General features: G+C 48.9%; 7 protein-coding genes across 7 annotated transcripts; 4 read left to right on the forward strand and 3 right to left on the reverse strand.

Annotated features, from left to right (window-relative positions):
• Positions 1-186: 186 nt before the first annotated feature.
• Positions 187-1,395, reverse strand: tom40 (TOM complex pore protein TOM40; the record flags this gene model as incomplete). The annotated part of the gene is made up of 3 exons (XM_040794454.1): positions 187-294; positions 360-1,007; positions 1,084-1,395. 3 exons carry the CDS (start codon positions 1,393-1,395, stop codon positions 187-189), a joined length of 1,068 nt encoding a protein of 355 aa, XP_040649704.1.
• A 711-nt stretch (positions 1,396-2,106) lies between these two features.
• PGRI_067410 (bifunctional fructose-2,6-bisphosphate 2-phosphatase/6-phosphofructo-2-kinase) lies at positions 2,107-4,403 on the forward strand (the record flags this gene model as incomplete). The annotated part of the gene is made up of 11 exons (XM_040794455.1): positions 2,107-2,120; positions 2,301-2,489; positions 2,552-2,587; positions 2,644-2,741; positions 2,795-2,964; positions 3,031-3,111; positions 3,166-3,273; positions 3,321-3,440; positions 3,493-3,867; positions 3,921-4,097; positions 4,152-4,403. 11 exons carry the CDS (start codon positions 2,107-2,109, stop codon positions 4,401-4,403), a joined length of 1,620 nt encoding a protein of 539 aa, XP_040649705.1.
• A 132-nt stretch (positions 4,404-4,535) lies between these two features.
• On the reverse strand, positions 4,536-4,990 carry PGRI_067420 (ubiquitin-related modifier 1; the record flags this gene model as incomplete). Its single annotated transcript, XM_040794456.1, has 3 exons — positions 4,536-4,653; positions 4,708-4,872; positions 4,929-4,990. The coding sequence occupies 3 exons, from the start codon at positions 4,988-4,990 to the stop codon at positions 4,536-4,538; spliced, it is 345 nt and encodes a 114-aa protein (XP_040649706.1).
• A 227-nt stretch (positions 4,991-5,217) lies between these two features.
• Positions 5,218-7,690, forward strand: PGRI_067430 (Elongator subunit ELP2; the record flags this gene model as incomplete). Its single annotated transcript, XM_040794457.1, has 2 exons — positions 5,218-5,346; positions 5,405-7,690. 2 exons carry the CDS (start codon positions 5,218-5,220, stop codon positions 7,688-7,690), a joined length of 2,415 nt encoding a protein of 804 aa, XP_040649707.1.
• Positions 7,691-8,241: 551 nt separating this feature from the next.
• PGRI_067440 (uncharacterized protein) lies at positions 8,242-8,900 on the forward strand (the record flags this gene model as incomplete). The annotated part of the gene is made up of 3 exons (XM_040794458.1): positions 8,242-8,296; positions 8,352-8,447; positions 8,659-8,900. 3 exons carry the CDS (start codon positions 8,242-8,244, stop codon positions 8,898-8,900), a joined length of 393 nt encoding a protein of 130 aa, XP_040649708.1.
• Positions 8,901-9,323: 423 nt separating this feature from the next.
• On the reverse strand, positions 9,324-11,416 carry PGRI_067450 (CeGAL family transcription factor; the record flags this gene model as incomplete). The annotated part of the gene is made up of 4 exons (XM_040794459.1): positions 9,324-9,593; positions 9,672-10,269; positions 10,322-11,311; positions 11,361-11,416. The coding sequence occupies 4 exons, from the start codon at positions 11,414-11,416 to the stop codon at positions 9,324-9,326; spliced, it is 1,914 nt and encodes a 637-aa protein (XP_040649709.1).
• Positions 11,417-11,981: 565 nt separating this feature from the next.
• PGRI_067460 (amidase) lies at positions 11,982-13,888 on the forward strand (the record flags this gene model as incomplete). Its single annotated transcript, XM_040794460.1, has 5 exons — positions 11,982-12,223; positions 12,282-12,303; positions 12,370-12,642; positions 12,714-12,908; positions 12,980-13,888. The coding sequence occupies 5 exons, from the start codon at positions 11,982-11,984 to the stop codon at positions 13,886-13,888; spliced, it is 1,641 nt and encodes a 546-aa protein (XP_040649710.1).
• Positions 13,889-13,959: the final 71 nt, after the last annotated feature.

The raw sequence follows: 13,959 nt of genomic DNA on the forward strand, positions 1-13,959 counted from the left end.
TATACAAAAAAAATTTGAAATCTCCATGGCGCCAAACAACTGTCACCTGCACCAGCAACCCAAATTCAAGAGGATATACCGAGGAAGAGAGACAACATATGTCATTCCAGACATGGAGAGTGAAGAACTACTAAAACATGGGGGGCGAAAGGGTTATTATCTCGGGGGGATGCGAGAGAGGAGAGCTTAGAAGGGAGGAGGGATCATGGCAGCGGGGTCAACCTTGTCCTGCTGCTCCATGACATCCTCACCAGCAAGCTCAAGGGAGACGGCAAGACCGAGCTTAGCCGTTTGCTAGAAAGAAAAGAAACAAATTAGTACTGCGGCAACAATCAGAAAGAAAGACGGATGTTGCTTACCTTGGCCTGGTCGATCTCACCAGCGAAGGAGAGAGAGATGGGCATGGCAATACGCTTCTCGAGGAGGCAGCTGACCTTGCCAGTGCTGTCAACCTGGGCACGGAACGAAGAGGCACGGAAGTCGTACTTGGCACCAATGGCAGTGGTACCGTCACGAGCAGGGCCGCCCATCATAAGAGTAGCGGGGGAAGGTTGGAGTTGGAGGTTCATGTCAATACCAGCCTCAACACGCTCGGACAGCTTGCGCCAGTAAGTGGCATTGAAAGTGCCCTGGGCCTGCAGCTGAGCGGTACCAATCCAGTCCTCACCCTTGTACTTGGCGGAGTAAGACAGAGCGGTCTCGGGGCGAGCGTTGATGGCCTGGCGTTGCCAGATAGCCTCGAAACCAAGAGCGAGACTGGGAGTAACGGACTGCAGGTAGCTGCCGACAAAGATACCGGTGAGACCACCCTCGAGGCAAGAGGGGTTGAAGGCCTTGAGGGATGCGGAGAAGTCACGGCCAGTGTAGTCGTTATCAATCTGGACCAAGCCCTGGGTGCCGCCGTTCATGATCTGAGCATTGGTCTTGGTGACAAGGGCCTGGTTCCAGCGGTAGTTGGCGACGGCGGCAAGCGCACCGTCGCTTCCGTAGTTACCTTGCATAAACACCTATCGGAGAATGATATGTTAGATACCGAGAGTTGCAGTCACCAGCACACGGATCGCATGGGATATTTGTCCTTACCCTGGGGCTTCCGTACATGGCGGAGAAAGCATATGGAGGCAGGTTGCCGGTTGAGCCCATAGAGAACGCATGCGACACACGGAACAGAGGGGAAACACCGAAGACCTTGGTCAGATCTGCACGGAGGCCGGAGAACATGAAGTTGGTCAAGAGAACATCCTTCTGCACTTCCCTGGCGAGGTTATCGATAGTGCCGGGGTTGGGCAGGTTGAGCAAGGCCCTTCGGTCGGAGAACGAGGAGTATGCATCGTTGATAGCCGCGGCGGCAGGGTTCTCTGCGAGAAAGGAGAGGGATGATAGGTAATCGGCCATTTTGGTTGAAATATGATAATTGACGATTATATTAGGTGTCGTCACGCGTGTTAGTCTCAGTTAAGACTCGGGGGAAAACAAATAATTGAGAATAAATGGAATTGAGACCAGCCCGAGGATCTGGGACGATCAAACGTCTTCAGATGACCTTTGATAAAATAGTGTAAAAGGGCTGTATCTGATGCGCTCAGGAGTGTAGGGGAAGCAATTCAAGACTTTCCAAGCTGTGAAAAATGCTAGTCACCTGCCTTGGCGTCTTTGGTTGCTGTCGTTCGCCGGGGATGTTACATAAGCTTTTTTTCGGGCTTTTCCGGTTCAAGGCAAGACCGGGGGGAGTAGAGGCGATTGAGGGGGCATTAGGGAGATGTAACCTGGTATTAATTGCTATTTGAAGAGGTTCTTTTCTTTCATTCCATTTGACGTTGAATTGTACCTGAATCCGAACTCGTTTCGACTGCTTTGTATTTTTTCGGCCTGAAAAACAAGGCAAGAGACAATGATCTGCACCTGATATCGGCGTTGATCGATTACCTACCTATACCGCCTCTTAACCTTCCTTAGAAGATTCCTGTTTTCTTGCTTCCCTATCTTGCAATCGGATTGACACGGATTGCAATATCTCTGAACTATCTCAGGGTTATTTACTGATAATCCTATCACGCTCAGCACTAAATCTTGTGATATCCAGTTGCGTCATATCGACATCCCACCATGGACACCTTACTGTAAGCTTGCTTTTCCCACTTCACCGTTTCATGTTTACTCCTGTGAAAGTTGTTTTGTGTGTACTTTCTGCTTGACAATACTAGGCAAAAAGAAAAAAAAGAATGAGCTATGGGCTGTATATAGTGTTGGAAAGGCTGAAGAGTGAAGTTTGATAGTGGATTTAAACTGACATCATATAGCACCGCTGAGATCGTGGCCAACTCCCCACGATTCCGTCGCAAATCGTCAATTTTTGTCGATGCAATTCATGACCTGCCGGAAAAGGCCGATCTGGCTCCGGCCCAGCTGTACAGCACCGAATCTGGTCGGCTTTTCCATTCGGGCCGCATTGTGATCATCACCGTCGGCTTGCCCGCCAGAGGCAAAACGTATGATTCTTTTTACCTTCAGATTGGTGTTGCTGCGTAAACTAATTTTCAACACATGATAGACATATCTCGGTGGCTTTGGCACGATACCTGCGATGGTATGCTTTACTCGTATGATCTGCACATTTCTAGAGGTATGCTGACACATTGATAGGCTTGGTGTCAAAACCAGAATCTTCCACCTAGGCGACTATCGTCGTGCCACAATCCCATTTGGCGAGGACATGCCAGATGATTATTTCTATGTCAATGGTAGGCATGGTATCCTGATCTACCTGAATGACCGTATTGATGTCTGTGATTAGCGACTGCCAAGTCCGTTCTTCTACGCCAAAAGATTGTGAGAAAATGCCGAGAAGACATCTATCACTTTTTAAACCATGAAAATGGTCAAATAGCGATATATGATGCCGTCAACCCGCTAGCCTCAGGACGGCGCTCCCTTGCGAAGGAGTTTGCAAAGCATGATATCGAGGTAAGTCCGAATTGATTTTTTTTTTTTGGATATTTGAATATACTAATTATTAATGCTTCTTACCAGACCTTGTTCATTGAGTCTTGGTGTGATGATGAACGCATAATCGAAGAAAATGTTCGCAGGGTCAAGATATCCTCTCCTGATGTAAGTTTCATGTATATCCCGGCATTGAACGCAAATGCTAACAACCATGGCCAGTACGTCTCATGGAAATCGGAAGATGCCGTGAAGCATTACTTGAATCGTATCTATTCACGCATTCCCCAATTCCAGACCATGGAGGAAAAGGACTTGAACTATATCAAGGTACGCGTAATTGATTTTGTCGCATTACGATTACTCACCAAATACAGATGATCAACGCCGGCGAAAGACTGATTGTCAACAATCGAAGCTTTGGTTACCTTTCTAACCGCATAGTCTTCTATCTCCTGAATCTCCACATCAAATCGAGACGTACATACTTTGTCCGGGTAGGTCATCTACTGTTCTATTGTCACAATTCAATGCCTAACATTTATCTAGGCTGGCGTTTCGCTAGACGCAGATTCATACAAAGCCGATGCTTCATTGTCAGAACAGGGAGAAGACTACGCCAAGAAAATGACGGCACGTCTACTAGCTCACCGAGAAGAAGAAAAGCAAGCAATGATCGAACGAGGAGAGACTGGCTATGAGTCGAGGCCCTTGAAGGTTTGGACTTCCACACGGCGCAGAACAGTGGAAACTGCGAAATACCTACACGAAGCCGGATATAAAATCCGGCAGAGGTCTCAATTGAGCCAACTGCACCCTGGTGTTTGTGAGAAGATGTCTGAGGATCAAATCCGAGCAGAGTTTGGGGACGAGGTTGCTAAGCACGAGCTTGACCCATACCATCACCGTTATCCCCGGGCAGAGGTAAGCCTTGCTCCAACCTCTCAAAGTGTGCCGCTTTTGACCCTTTTTACTAGTCATACCATGATTTGGCTGTTCGCCTCGAGCCAATTATCCTTGAATTGGAGAGGGAGCAAACCGATCTTCTCATTATTGCACACGAAAGTGTTTTGAGGGTTTTGTATGGCTATCTCATGGCCTGCAATGCTGCCGACATTCCGTTCCTTGAGTTCCCTCGCGATGAAATCATTGAGGTGAATTGAACTTTCGGTTGGATTAGTATCTATTGTTGATTAACACTATTCTAGATCGTTCCGGAGAGCTATCAGAACGAAGCACAGCGGATCCATATCCCCGACCTCCCCGAAGAGATTATCCCGGCCTCTCCAGAGGACTTGAAGATCCCAGTGCCCCCAAGCGGGGTGGTATCACCGACGCAAGGGCTTGGCACCCCAGAAGGTCAAGTAACCCCACAGAGTGGGCATCGGACGCCCAGTGGAATCCGAACACCACGCGAGCGCGAAAGGATCTCACAACAGCATGTTGAAGATGTGGTCTAGGGAAAAGTCCACATTCATTACCCTCGCCTGGCAATACCGCCCATATGTTGCTCTCGAATCCTCCGCTCAAACTTCAAATCAAGTCTCTTTTTTGTCTTCGTTGCGTTGATAGCATCAATACAAGCCATCAAGTTAACCGCCATGTAAAGTTGAAACAAAAACAATGTTATCCCCTTGTTGAAGTTCGTATGTCTCTTCGCCTTCGAGTTCCCAATCGGCATCGTTGATAAGGACGAGAATGCCTGGTCGTCTGTCGAAGCCATTAGTACTGTTTGAATATAGTTGGAAAGCTATGTTGACATACACATTGTCCTCCATGATGAACATATCTATCCTCTGGTCCTTCATGAGGTTGTTGACGAGGTATTTAAGCAGGTATGAGATGTTTGGCTTGCTGCCATCCTCTAAACGAGCAGGCAAAACAACCTTGTGCTTGCGCTCATTTCCGAATAGCAATTCTAAGCCACCACTATCGAGACCAATTATCAGCAGTGGTTGATCAATTGAAGAAAAGATTTGACGTACGTAAACTCGACGGTGATAGGGATGGGAAATTCTCCCTGGCCCGCATTTGAAGTATCAGCCATGGCGTTCCAGAGAAAGGGAAATTTAGAGCATATAGCAGTAATCTCTCTTTACTGAGAACGAATGGAAAGGGATCACAGTCTGTTAAAGATGGAGGGGCTGGGCGGAGACAAAACCTCTTATCGATAAGCCCCAATCTTCCCGCAATTTCTTTGCGGCTTTTCTCCAACTTATTCCCAGTACAGCAGCACAGACAGATAGGAGGCTTCGCAAGCCCTCATAATACTCCATGGTCGCCGTCAAAACAGACTACATTAGCGTGGGGGGAAACCGGCACCCTGGTGCTGCCGATTGGGATGTGAAGACAGGCGTGCTCGCCTTCGGTGCGGACAACAATGTCGCCTTATGGGATCCTCTAGTACGTCCATTGAGAACAACTGGGCATTGTAACAAGGAAGAACTGACATTTAATCAAGGACAAGACTAAACGTGGTATCCACGCCTTGCTTGTTGGTCATACCGACAAAGTCAGCGTCGTTCGGTTTTATACATGCCCCGCCTCAGGAACGAGATTTATCGTCACCGGCTCTGTCGACCACACAATACGGGTATGGCAAAAAGACAATGCTGATCCCCACAACTATGTCCTTGCATCTACCCTCGAGGGTCACACGAGCTCAGTGAATGCGATTGCCGTCACCGATGGAACGGACATTATCGCATCTGGAGCGGCTGATGGGACGGTCCGGATCTGGAGAATAAATGCACAGGATGAATTGAAATGCGAGCTCCTTGACACGATCACAATGACACCGCGGTTCTTCCCGCTATCTCTGTCATTGCAAGGACTTGAAGGCGACTCGGACAAGCCACTGGTCTTGGCCGTTGCGGGTACAACGACCAAGGTTCAGATCTACGTTTCGGAAACCTCCGTCGGCAAGCCAGAGTTCAAGCGCCGGGCTGTGCTTGCGGGACACGAAGCCTGGATCAAGGCTCTTTCGTTCACTCAGGACAAGCAGAGTAACGGTGATATCCTTTTAGCGTCCGCAAGTCAAGACAGATACATTCGTCTTTGGCGACTGCGTCGGGGCGAAGCAAGTATCCCTACTCCGATAGATGATACAGATCCCCTGCTTGGAGGAATGGAGCCTACACTATCGAACAAAGCCCACGAGTTCGAGGCTGCAGGATCGAAATATTCCATTACTTTCGAGGCTCTTCTCTTTGGCCATGAAGACTGGATCTACACTACCGCATGGAATCCTGATTCCAAGCGGCAGCAGCTTCTCTCGGCATCAGCTGATAATACCGTCATAATCTGGGAACAAGACCAAGCATCAGGCGTTTGGATGTCCACAGAGAGAATGGGAGAGATCAGTGTCCAAAAAGGATCTACCACGGCGACTGGTAGTGCAGGTGGCTTCTGGATTGGGCTCTGGTCACCAGATGGGAAACAGGTGGTGAGTCTTGGCCGGACAGGTAGTTGGAGGGTCTGGCGACAGGATTCCGACACGGATCTTTGGTTACAGAGTTTCGGTGTTTCGGGTCATGTGCGCTCATCGAACGGCGTGCAATGGGAGCCCACTGGTGGCTACTTGCTTTCAACTAGTTCAGACCAAACCACCCGGCTTCACGCAAAGTGGGTGCGGGGAAATCTAGGCTCATGGCATGAGTTTTCTCGCCCTCAGATTCATGGATACGATTTGAACTGTGTTGACACGCTGGGCCCCTCACAGTTTGTGACTGGTGCAGAGGAGAAACTCCTGCGTGTGTTCAATGAGCCCAAGCAAATTGCCCAGTTGCTCGAGAGGCTCACTGGGTTCAAACAAACGAATGATGAGGACCTACCAGACACTGCAGAAATCCCAGTGCTGGGTCTCTCGAATAAGGCACTTGGAGATGAGGCGCCAGTGGAAGAGGATGGGCAAAAAGCCACAACTGAGGCGCCAGTCGCTTCTGCCTTGCTGGCCGCCGACCACCCGCCACTGGAGGACCAGCTGTCACGTTACACATTGTGGCCAGAGCATGAGAAGCTCTATGGGCATGGTTATGAGATTTCAGCAGTGGCAGTGAGCCATGACCGGAAGCTCATTGCTACGGCCTGCAAGGCTAGCTCGATTGACCATGCAGTAATTCGCCTCTATGATACGTCTGACTGGCACGAGATCAAACCTTCTCTCACTGCTCACACGTTGACGATCACAGATCTTTCATTCTCGAGTGACGATCGTTATCTTCTCAGTGTTGGACGAGATCGCCAATGGGCGGTCTTCCAGCGGAGTGATGCAGACCCAACTTTGTTTACAAACCTCAGCATAAACCCCAAAGGTCACTCTCGAATGATCCTCGGTGCAGCCTGGGCCCCAGCCACAACAGACCATGTCTTCGCCACGGCAGGACGTGATAAGTCCGTGAAGATCTGGCAAAAGTCCGAAGACACCTTCGTCTGCAAAACGACCGTGGCCCTGACATCGGCGGTCTCAGCAATTGCTTTCTTGCCCACAACATACAAAGGCACATATGTTATTGCTGTCGGCGAGGACAGTGGTATCATCTCCATTCACGGTATTGCTGCCGACACTCTTGAAGCACAGCATATTGTGACCGTCGACAAGGCTGCCTCGCCCTCAAAGACAATCACCCAATTGGCATGGCGACCAGTGTCAGCTGCAGATGTGGATACCAGGGATCAGTTCGAATTGGCAGTGTCAAGCGAGGACACCTCCACACGGATATATGCTATCTCGAACATGCTCTCATGATTTGTATAAGAAACAAAATGGACCGAGTCCCCCTTTATGAGTTATGGTTGAAAATGGCCGAGTGTTAAATAAAATTATGTAGAATCCATAAAGTGAGTCCTACCACGTTAGGATGTAAAGTCCTAGGACAAGACTGTCCTTTCTTTTCTCTCTCTCTCTTCTCTCTCTTCTCTCACAACTCAACCCCTGAACCACCCCCAGGCCCTCACAAGGCCTGTTCTTCCATTCTTGTCTCCTTACTCTACATGATAAGCTGCGATGCCGAACCGAGGCAAGAAGAGAGCTGCCGTCAGTAAAATCCAGCTCCAAGGTTCTTTTGTTGAACCGTGTTGGAGTGTCTGAACCGATACCTATCCTCAACCCATCCAGTATAGACTGACATTGAAAAATAGACATGGTGCGTGTTCTGCGAAATGGGTGGGCACACCAGAGAAGAATGTCGCCGTTGGGCCGCCTGTCTGAGGGATACGGTCGTGGCTACTCACGCCGCTATAGCTGAGGCACACAAACCCCAGGTAAGGACCCTATGCCTTATGGGGGTCACTTTACTAATGGACTCCAAGAAGAAGGCCCGACGTGGCGGCGAAAAGCGAGATATGTCTTCTAGTTCGAATCTTCGTATATCAAAGAACCATCGAGACATGTACTGATGTATACTTAGACAAGAAGCCTGCCCGTAATACAATCCCGCCGTCTCTCCCCCCTCGCCCTCCCACTCCCGGTTCATCTGCGGAGGCCTCTGGTCCCGCCGCCCAATGTACGTGAGCATCTTCATATATAAAGTCCCATCCCTTTCGATATACCTATGAGCATCGTCTTTCATGGGTTCTGCCTGTGCCTGTTGCTAAGCTAGTCTGTCAATTCAACGTTCAACGTTTGAATCGTGCATTTATAGCCCATCCCCAAACATCTATAGAGCTTACACTGAGCATTATTCAAAGGATATACGCTGACGTTAAGCAATTCAGTGAACACCACTACCACTACTGAAGGTAGTCCTGGTGTGGACCAGCCTGGTCTACTTTCGAGATTAGGGCAGTTCTCCCAGTCCGAAGCCGTGTTTCTTGTCCAAGCTCTGAAGGAATTTAGGGAGAGAAATACCCGCGAAGACTTCCCAGAGGAGCCCCTGATTAAGGACGACCCAGACCAGGAGGAATCAACCTATGGCTTCTGTGTAGAATCTGATGAGGAGGTTAAGGGGGATGAGTAAGGATACTTGGGATCGATTCTAAGGCGTATCATATTCTTTTTAGCGTTACGGTAATTTGATCACCTTTTATGATGTCTCTCTTTACTAAATCTTGAAATATATATATTGCATCTATGCTAGATAGATTACAATTTTTTCACTTCTGACGACCTTTCACTTCTTATTCTAACCACAACACTAATAGGGGAGTGCTTTCCCAATTGGAGTCTACTTGTAGAGCAAATACTCTGTGATATTCGCATTATACCACGGACATGTATAAATTTGGGTATAGTTGAACTTCCTATATTGATAAACTGGAGAATGCGTTGAAGACTTTTCCAAGTATAACAAGGGCCAAAACATCGCACAAGCTGAACATCCATTCCGTACAAAGATTTGCAAAGATCACGGCTCGGACCAAACTGAACCCCTCTAAGAGCCTCATGATTGTGCCCACTCCGGAGCTTTGGGTTCCATAATCTGTAGCGAGCGTAGGTGAGCTTTATACTTCTCCAGATATGGATGGTTTCCACCGCGAAAGCTGGTCATAAGTAACAAAAAGTCATCTGCGAGACTCTGGGGCGTGCATGTTGAAGTTGGCGGTACCCTCTCCGCGAAATTGACCGGCATGTTAAGGGGACCCCCGTAATGTGAGCTTGCATTACAAAGGATATTTGTTGCGCAGATTGCGATATCGTACAATTTCTCGGTCTATTGAGTTGTTAGTAAGGGGTCAACACAAGTCGAACCTACAGATCTGCAGGTAATAGATGAGAGAAAGGTACATACCAGACCGATGCCATGGGCTTCCATGGAGCTCAGCCGTAATGACTGACACAACTGAAGAGTGGATTCAGCAACGGATACAGCGTATCCGAAGCTTAGTTCGGGTTGTTCTGAATGGGCACTCAGAAGCCCGTGGGTTGAGGAGAGGAGCCAGACACGGTTCTGGAGCCATTTCTGGGTGATGAAAACGTCCGCTGCTTGGGTTTCCCGTAGGCCCATTGCAAATGTGGCATTGCTGGTTTCGCCGCGGCCTCCCTTGGCTCGTTCAAACCAGTCATAGCCTCTATATCTTTCGGCTTGGTTGATTCGATTGAGATTCTGGTGGATGGAAAGTGCCTTGGCTTCGGTGAGCCGCTGGCAGTACCCATTGCTAATATCACATCGGCGATTCCAGCAGTCGATGACATCTTCGTCGATGGCATCGAATAGTTCCATCATTCGTGCCAGACCCATCATTCCCTCGGCGTCTTTCTCGTTATGGACTATAACGCCGGAGACGACGCTATGCGTGGCGCTGTGGATGAAGTCATGCACTGACCGCATAGTGAATCCAGGTTTCCCCCAGAATGTTATTGGGTGTCGGTGTTGCAAAGCATATGCTCTAATATTATGGTCAGCGGGCTGAATTTAAGAGGGCTGATTAATGCAATCACCTTTCCGTAATAGAGAGGACGAGATACGTCCGTAGTCGCTGGCCTTTCTCTTCTCCAGACAGGTCATGATATGATTCGGGATCATTCAATCCTAGCGTGGCCGCAAGATCGAGTGCCTCACGTATCCGGAGCCACGCTGCATTATGCTGGTTACTTCCAAACAAACAGCCAAAGAGGAAAAAACTTGTTAGGACAGCTTCGATGGTTGGGTTCTCGCCAAAATCTGAACAGCTTCGCATTTTAGTCGCTTCGTGCATCATGGCTCGTGCCTGCAGAGCCCGAGATGAGGATGTCGGCCGTTCATTGATCTCAATTGGCTGTGTGAGTGAGAATGCACATAATGATAGGAGCATGGCCCCGAACTGGGAGTTCTTGCGGTGTTCTTGCGCGAGCATTGAAGTGTACAGGGATGACCGGTTGAGGACGGGTATGGTCGGATGGAGCCGGTCAAAATAGACATCAATCCAGGGAATCATATTTGCTTCATTGATCGTGGATGGCCAAACTGCATCAGTCTCCGGGGTATCCGAGTGCATAGACCCCACGGGTGGTGAGAAGGGCATATTTTGAGCTTCCTGCAGCTGCATTCTCATGGCCGCAGCATCGGGGACTGGTTGAATGATAGACGGAAGAGATGGCTTGAGATAGACATTACTTCCTGGAAATTCAAAGACAGGAATTTGAGAATCCAGATTATCTGGAAGCCAATATTCGACGTCATTTCGATCGTTCCAGCTCATAGCGCTGTTGCGAGAATCTACAGATGCGGTTTCCTCACCCCAAGCTGCCAGCGGAGGTGGGATACCTGGAGGAGCCAGTCCTCCGCCCCCTTCTAGAGGGGCTGGGCCATGAGAGGGGGTCCAAGGTGCTCCGGGCACAGAACCTTGACCAGACTCGACGGATGAGGTCGGAGTTTGGAATTGAAAGGTATTCTTAGATTCTTCTTGGGGAGTAATGACAGTTTGCTGCTGTCTGATTTGCGACACGCGACTTCATCCCAGTCAGTGATACTATTCACAGTCCACGGGTGATTACTCACTGCCCGGTTGGTCCGCGCTTCTTCTGTGGTTGAAGGAATGTACACTCGAAGCCCATAGACTGACAAGCCTTGCAAGGCTGTGACAGGCTACACTGTATTGAAGTCAGACCATAAATTTTTTAATACATAAAAGGGGGATGTCGGGGATGTCTCACCTTGATTTTGCGAAACTTGCATTGATCACAAGCCCGTTTAGCAATAGCTGCTTTATTTGTGCGTATCGGGCCCGTAGCAGAGCTAGCAGAACCTGGTGATCTAGTTTCCATCATGAAGTCGAGCTTCTATAGCTCACAGAGAGAGTTTGTCGGACATAAAATCCATGAGGTCGAAGAAGGTTTGACCCACATGGGCAATTCGCCCCCCGCTCTTTTTTTTTTTCTCTTGTCTCATCTTCTATCAATATCTCAAAGAGATTCAAGATGGTCTTTTTTTCAATTTATTTGAACGGAAACACGGCAAATCACGGTTAGATAAAGTCAGGAAAATGGACTCCAGTATTTTGGCGCCACTTCCCCACTTGGTAAAAGGGCCCCCCTCGGACTGTTCGTTGGCCCCTCGGACAACAGTCCGAGAGACTATATAAAGCTTAGTCTGGACTCCTATGACAATTTCCATAGCAAAATGACACAGAATTGGGAAGAGATCGTTTCCCAGAAACGGGATATTAGGGACCAACTCATCGCACCGTACTTAGTTGACGTAGCTCAACGTCTGCCGCAAGTACAGAATGCTGCTGAACGTAGTCGGCTAGAGGATCCCTTGGTCCAAAAGATCACGGATATTGACAATGTTACTGCCCTACTAGAATGCCTGGAGAAAGAGGAGTTCCAAGCAGAGCAGGTGATCAAGGCATATATCCAACGGTATGTCTGTACCGAGGTTGGAACGGACCGTATACTAATATCATCCTATCATTCGTAGGGCAGTGGTAGCACATCAATTAGTATGTGCCTTGCATCTTCTCATTTTTGTCCCTGACCAATAAACTGATAAAATATGGCATTCATAGACAAACAGCCTGACCGAGGTTCTTTTCGAAGATGCCTTAGAACAGGCGAAGCAGCTAGATGCTGATTTCGCAGAAACTGGAAAGCTCAAAGGTCCACTGCATGGAATTCCAATCACACTGAAAGACCAATTTAACGTCAAAGGTTTCGACACGACCCTGGGATATGTAGGCAGGTCCTTCGCCCCGGCCCAGGAAGACGCGGTGCTCGTGCAGATCTTGAAGAACCTGGGAGCCATCATTATCGCGAAGACAAACATTCCACAGAGTATCATGGTTCGTAGATTATCCCGAGGGTCACTAATAGTATCTGACTCATCTGATTCGGAGATTAACTGAACCTCCAGTGGGCCGAAACCGAAAATCCTCTCTGGGGACTCACGACTAATCCTCGCAATCCAATTTTTTCACCTGGTGGCTCAACTGGTGGCGAAGGTGCTTTATTGGCATTGCATGGATCACTATTTGGATTCGGAACTGATATCGGCGGAAGCGTAAGAATTCCACAGGCTACAGTGGGATTGTATGGTTTAAAACCAAGCGTAAGTACCAACCGCCATGAAGAAACATCTTTTTTCCCCCTGAGATATGTGCTTACGATTTCCAAAAACAGAGCGCTCGGCTCCCATACCAGGGCGTACCTGTCTCCACCGAAGGCCAAGAACATGTCCCATCTGCCATCGGCCCGATGGCCCGAGATCTCCGGTCTATCTGCTACATGAGCCGTCTAATAGCGAACAGTCAGCCCTGGGATGTCGATCCACGATGTGTTCCTCTTCCCTGGAACGAGACTGCATTCCAAGAACCCCAAGACCGACCTATGGTCATCGGCTTGATCCTGGATGACGGCGTGGTCAAGGTACACCCGCCTATCACGCGCGCTCTGCTAGAACTCTCAGAAGTGCTTAAAGCACATGGCCACGAGATTGTGGTATGGGATACATCTGACCATGCGGAATGCATTGAGATTATGGATCTCTTCTACACAGTCGACGGATGTGAGGATATTCGTCGGGATGTGGCCGCTGCCGGCGAGCCGTTTATTCCTCACGTCGAAAAGCTAGTTAACCGCGGCGAGGCTATCTCGGTTTATGAGTATTGGCAGTTGAACAAGCGGAAAGCGGCGGTGCAAAAGAAGTATCTGGATAAATGGAATGCGGTGCAGTCTCCATCGGGTCGGCCTGTCGACATTCTGTTGAGTCCTACTTTGCCACATACGACTTTGCCTCATCGGAAACTCCGCTGGGTTGGGTATACCAAGATTTGGAATTTTCTGGACTATCCGGCTTTGACTTTCCCGGTGGATAGAGTGCGGGCTGAGCTAGATGTGTTGCCCTCGGAGCCTTATGTTCCGAGAAACAGTCCCGATGAGTGGAATTGGAACCTTTTCGATGCGAAAGAAGCAAACGGATATCCAGTGAATCTGCAGATCATCGGGAAGAAATTCCAGGAAGAGAAGGTACTGGGGGCTGCTACAGTTATTGAGAAGCTCTGGAAAAGTCATGTCGACAAATCCAACTGAGCCACCTGGGATGTATAGGCAGAATATGAAATTGGGTCAACTTGCAGACTGAAAGATGTATATCGCCGTTA

This window comes from Penicillium griseofulvum, assembly GCF_001561935.1.
Source record: "Penicillium griseofulvum strain PG3 chromosome Unknown contig_91, whole genome shotgun sequence".
In the NCBI taxonomy this organism is placed as follows: domain Eukaryota; kingdom Fungi; phylum Ascomycota; class Eurotiomycetes; order Eurotiales; family Aspergillaceae; genus Penicillium; species Penicillium griseofulvum.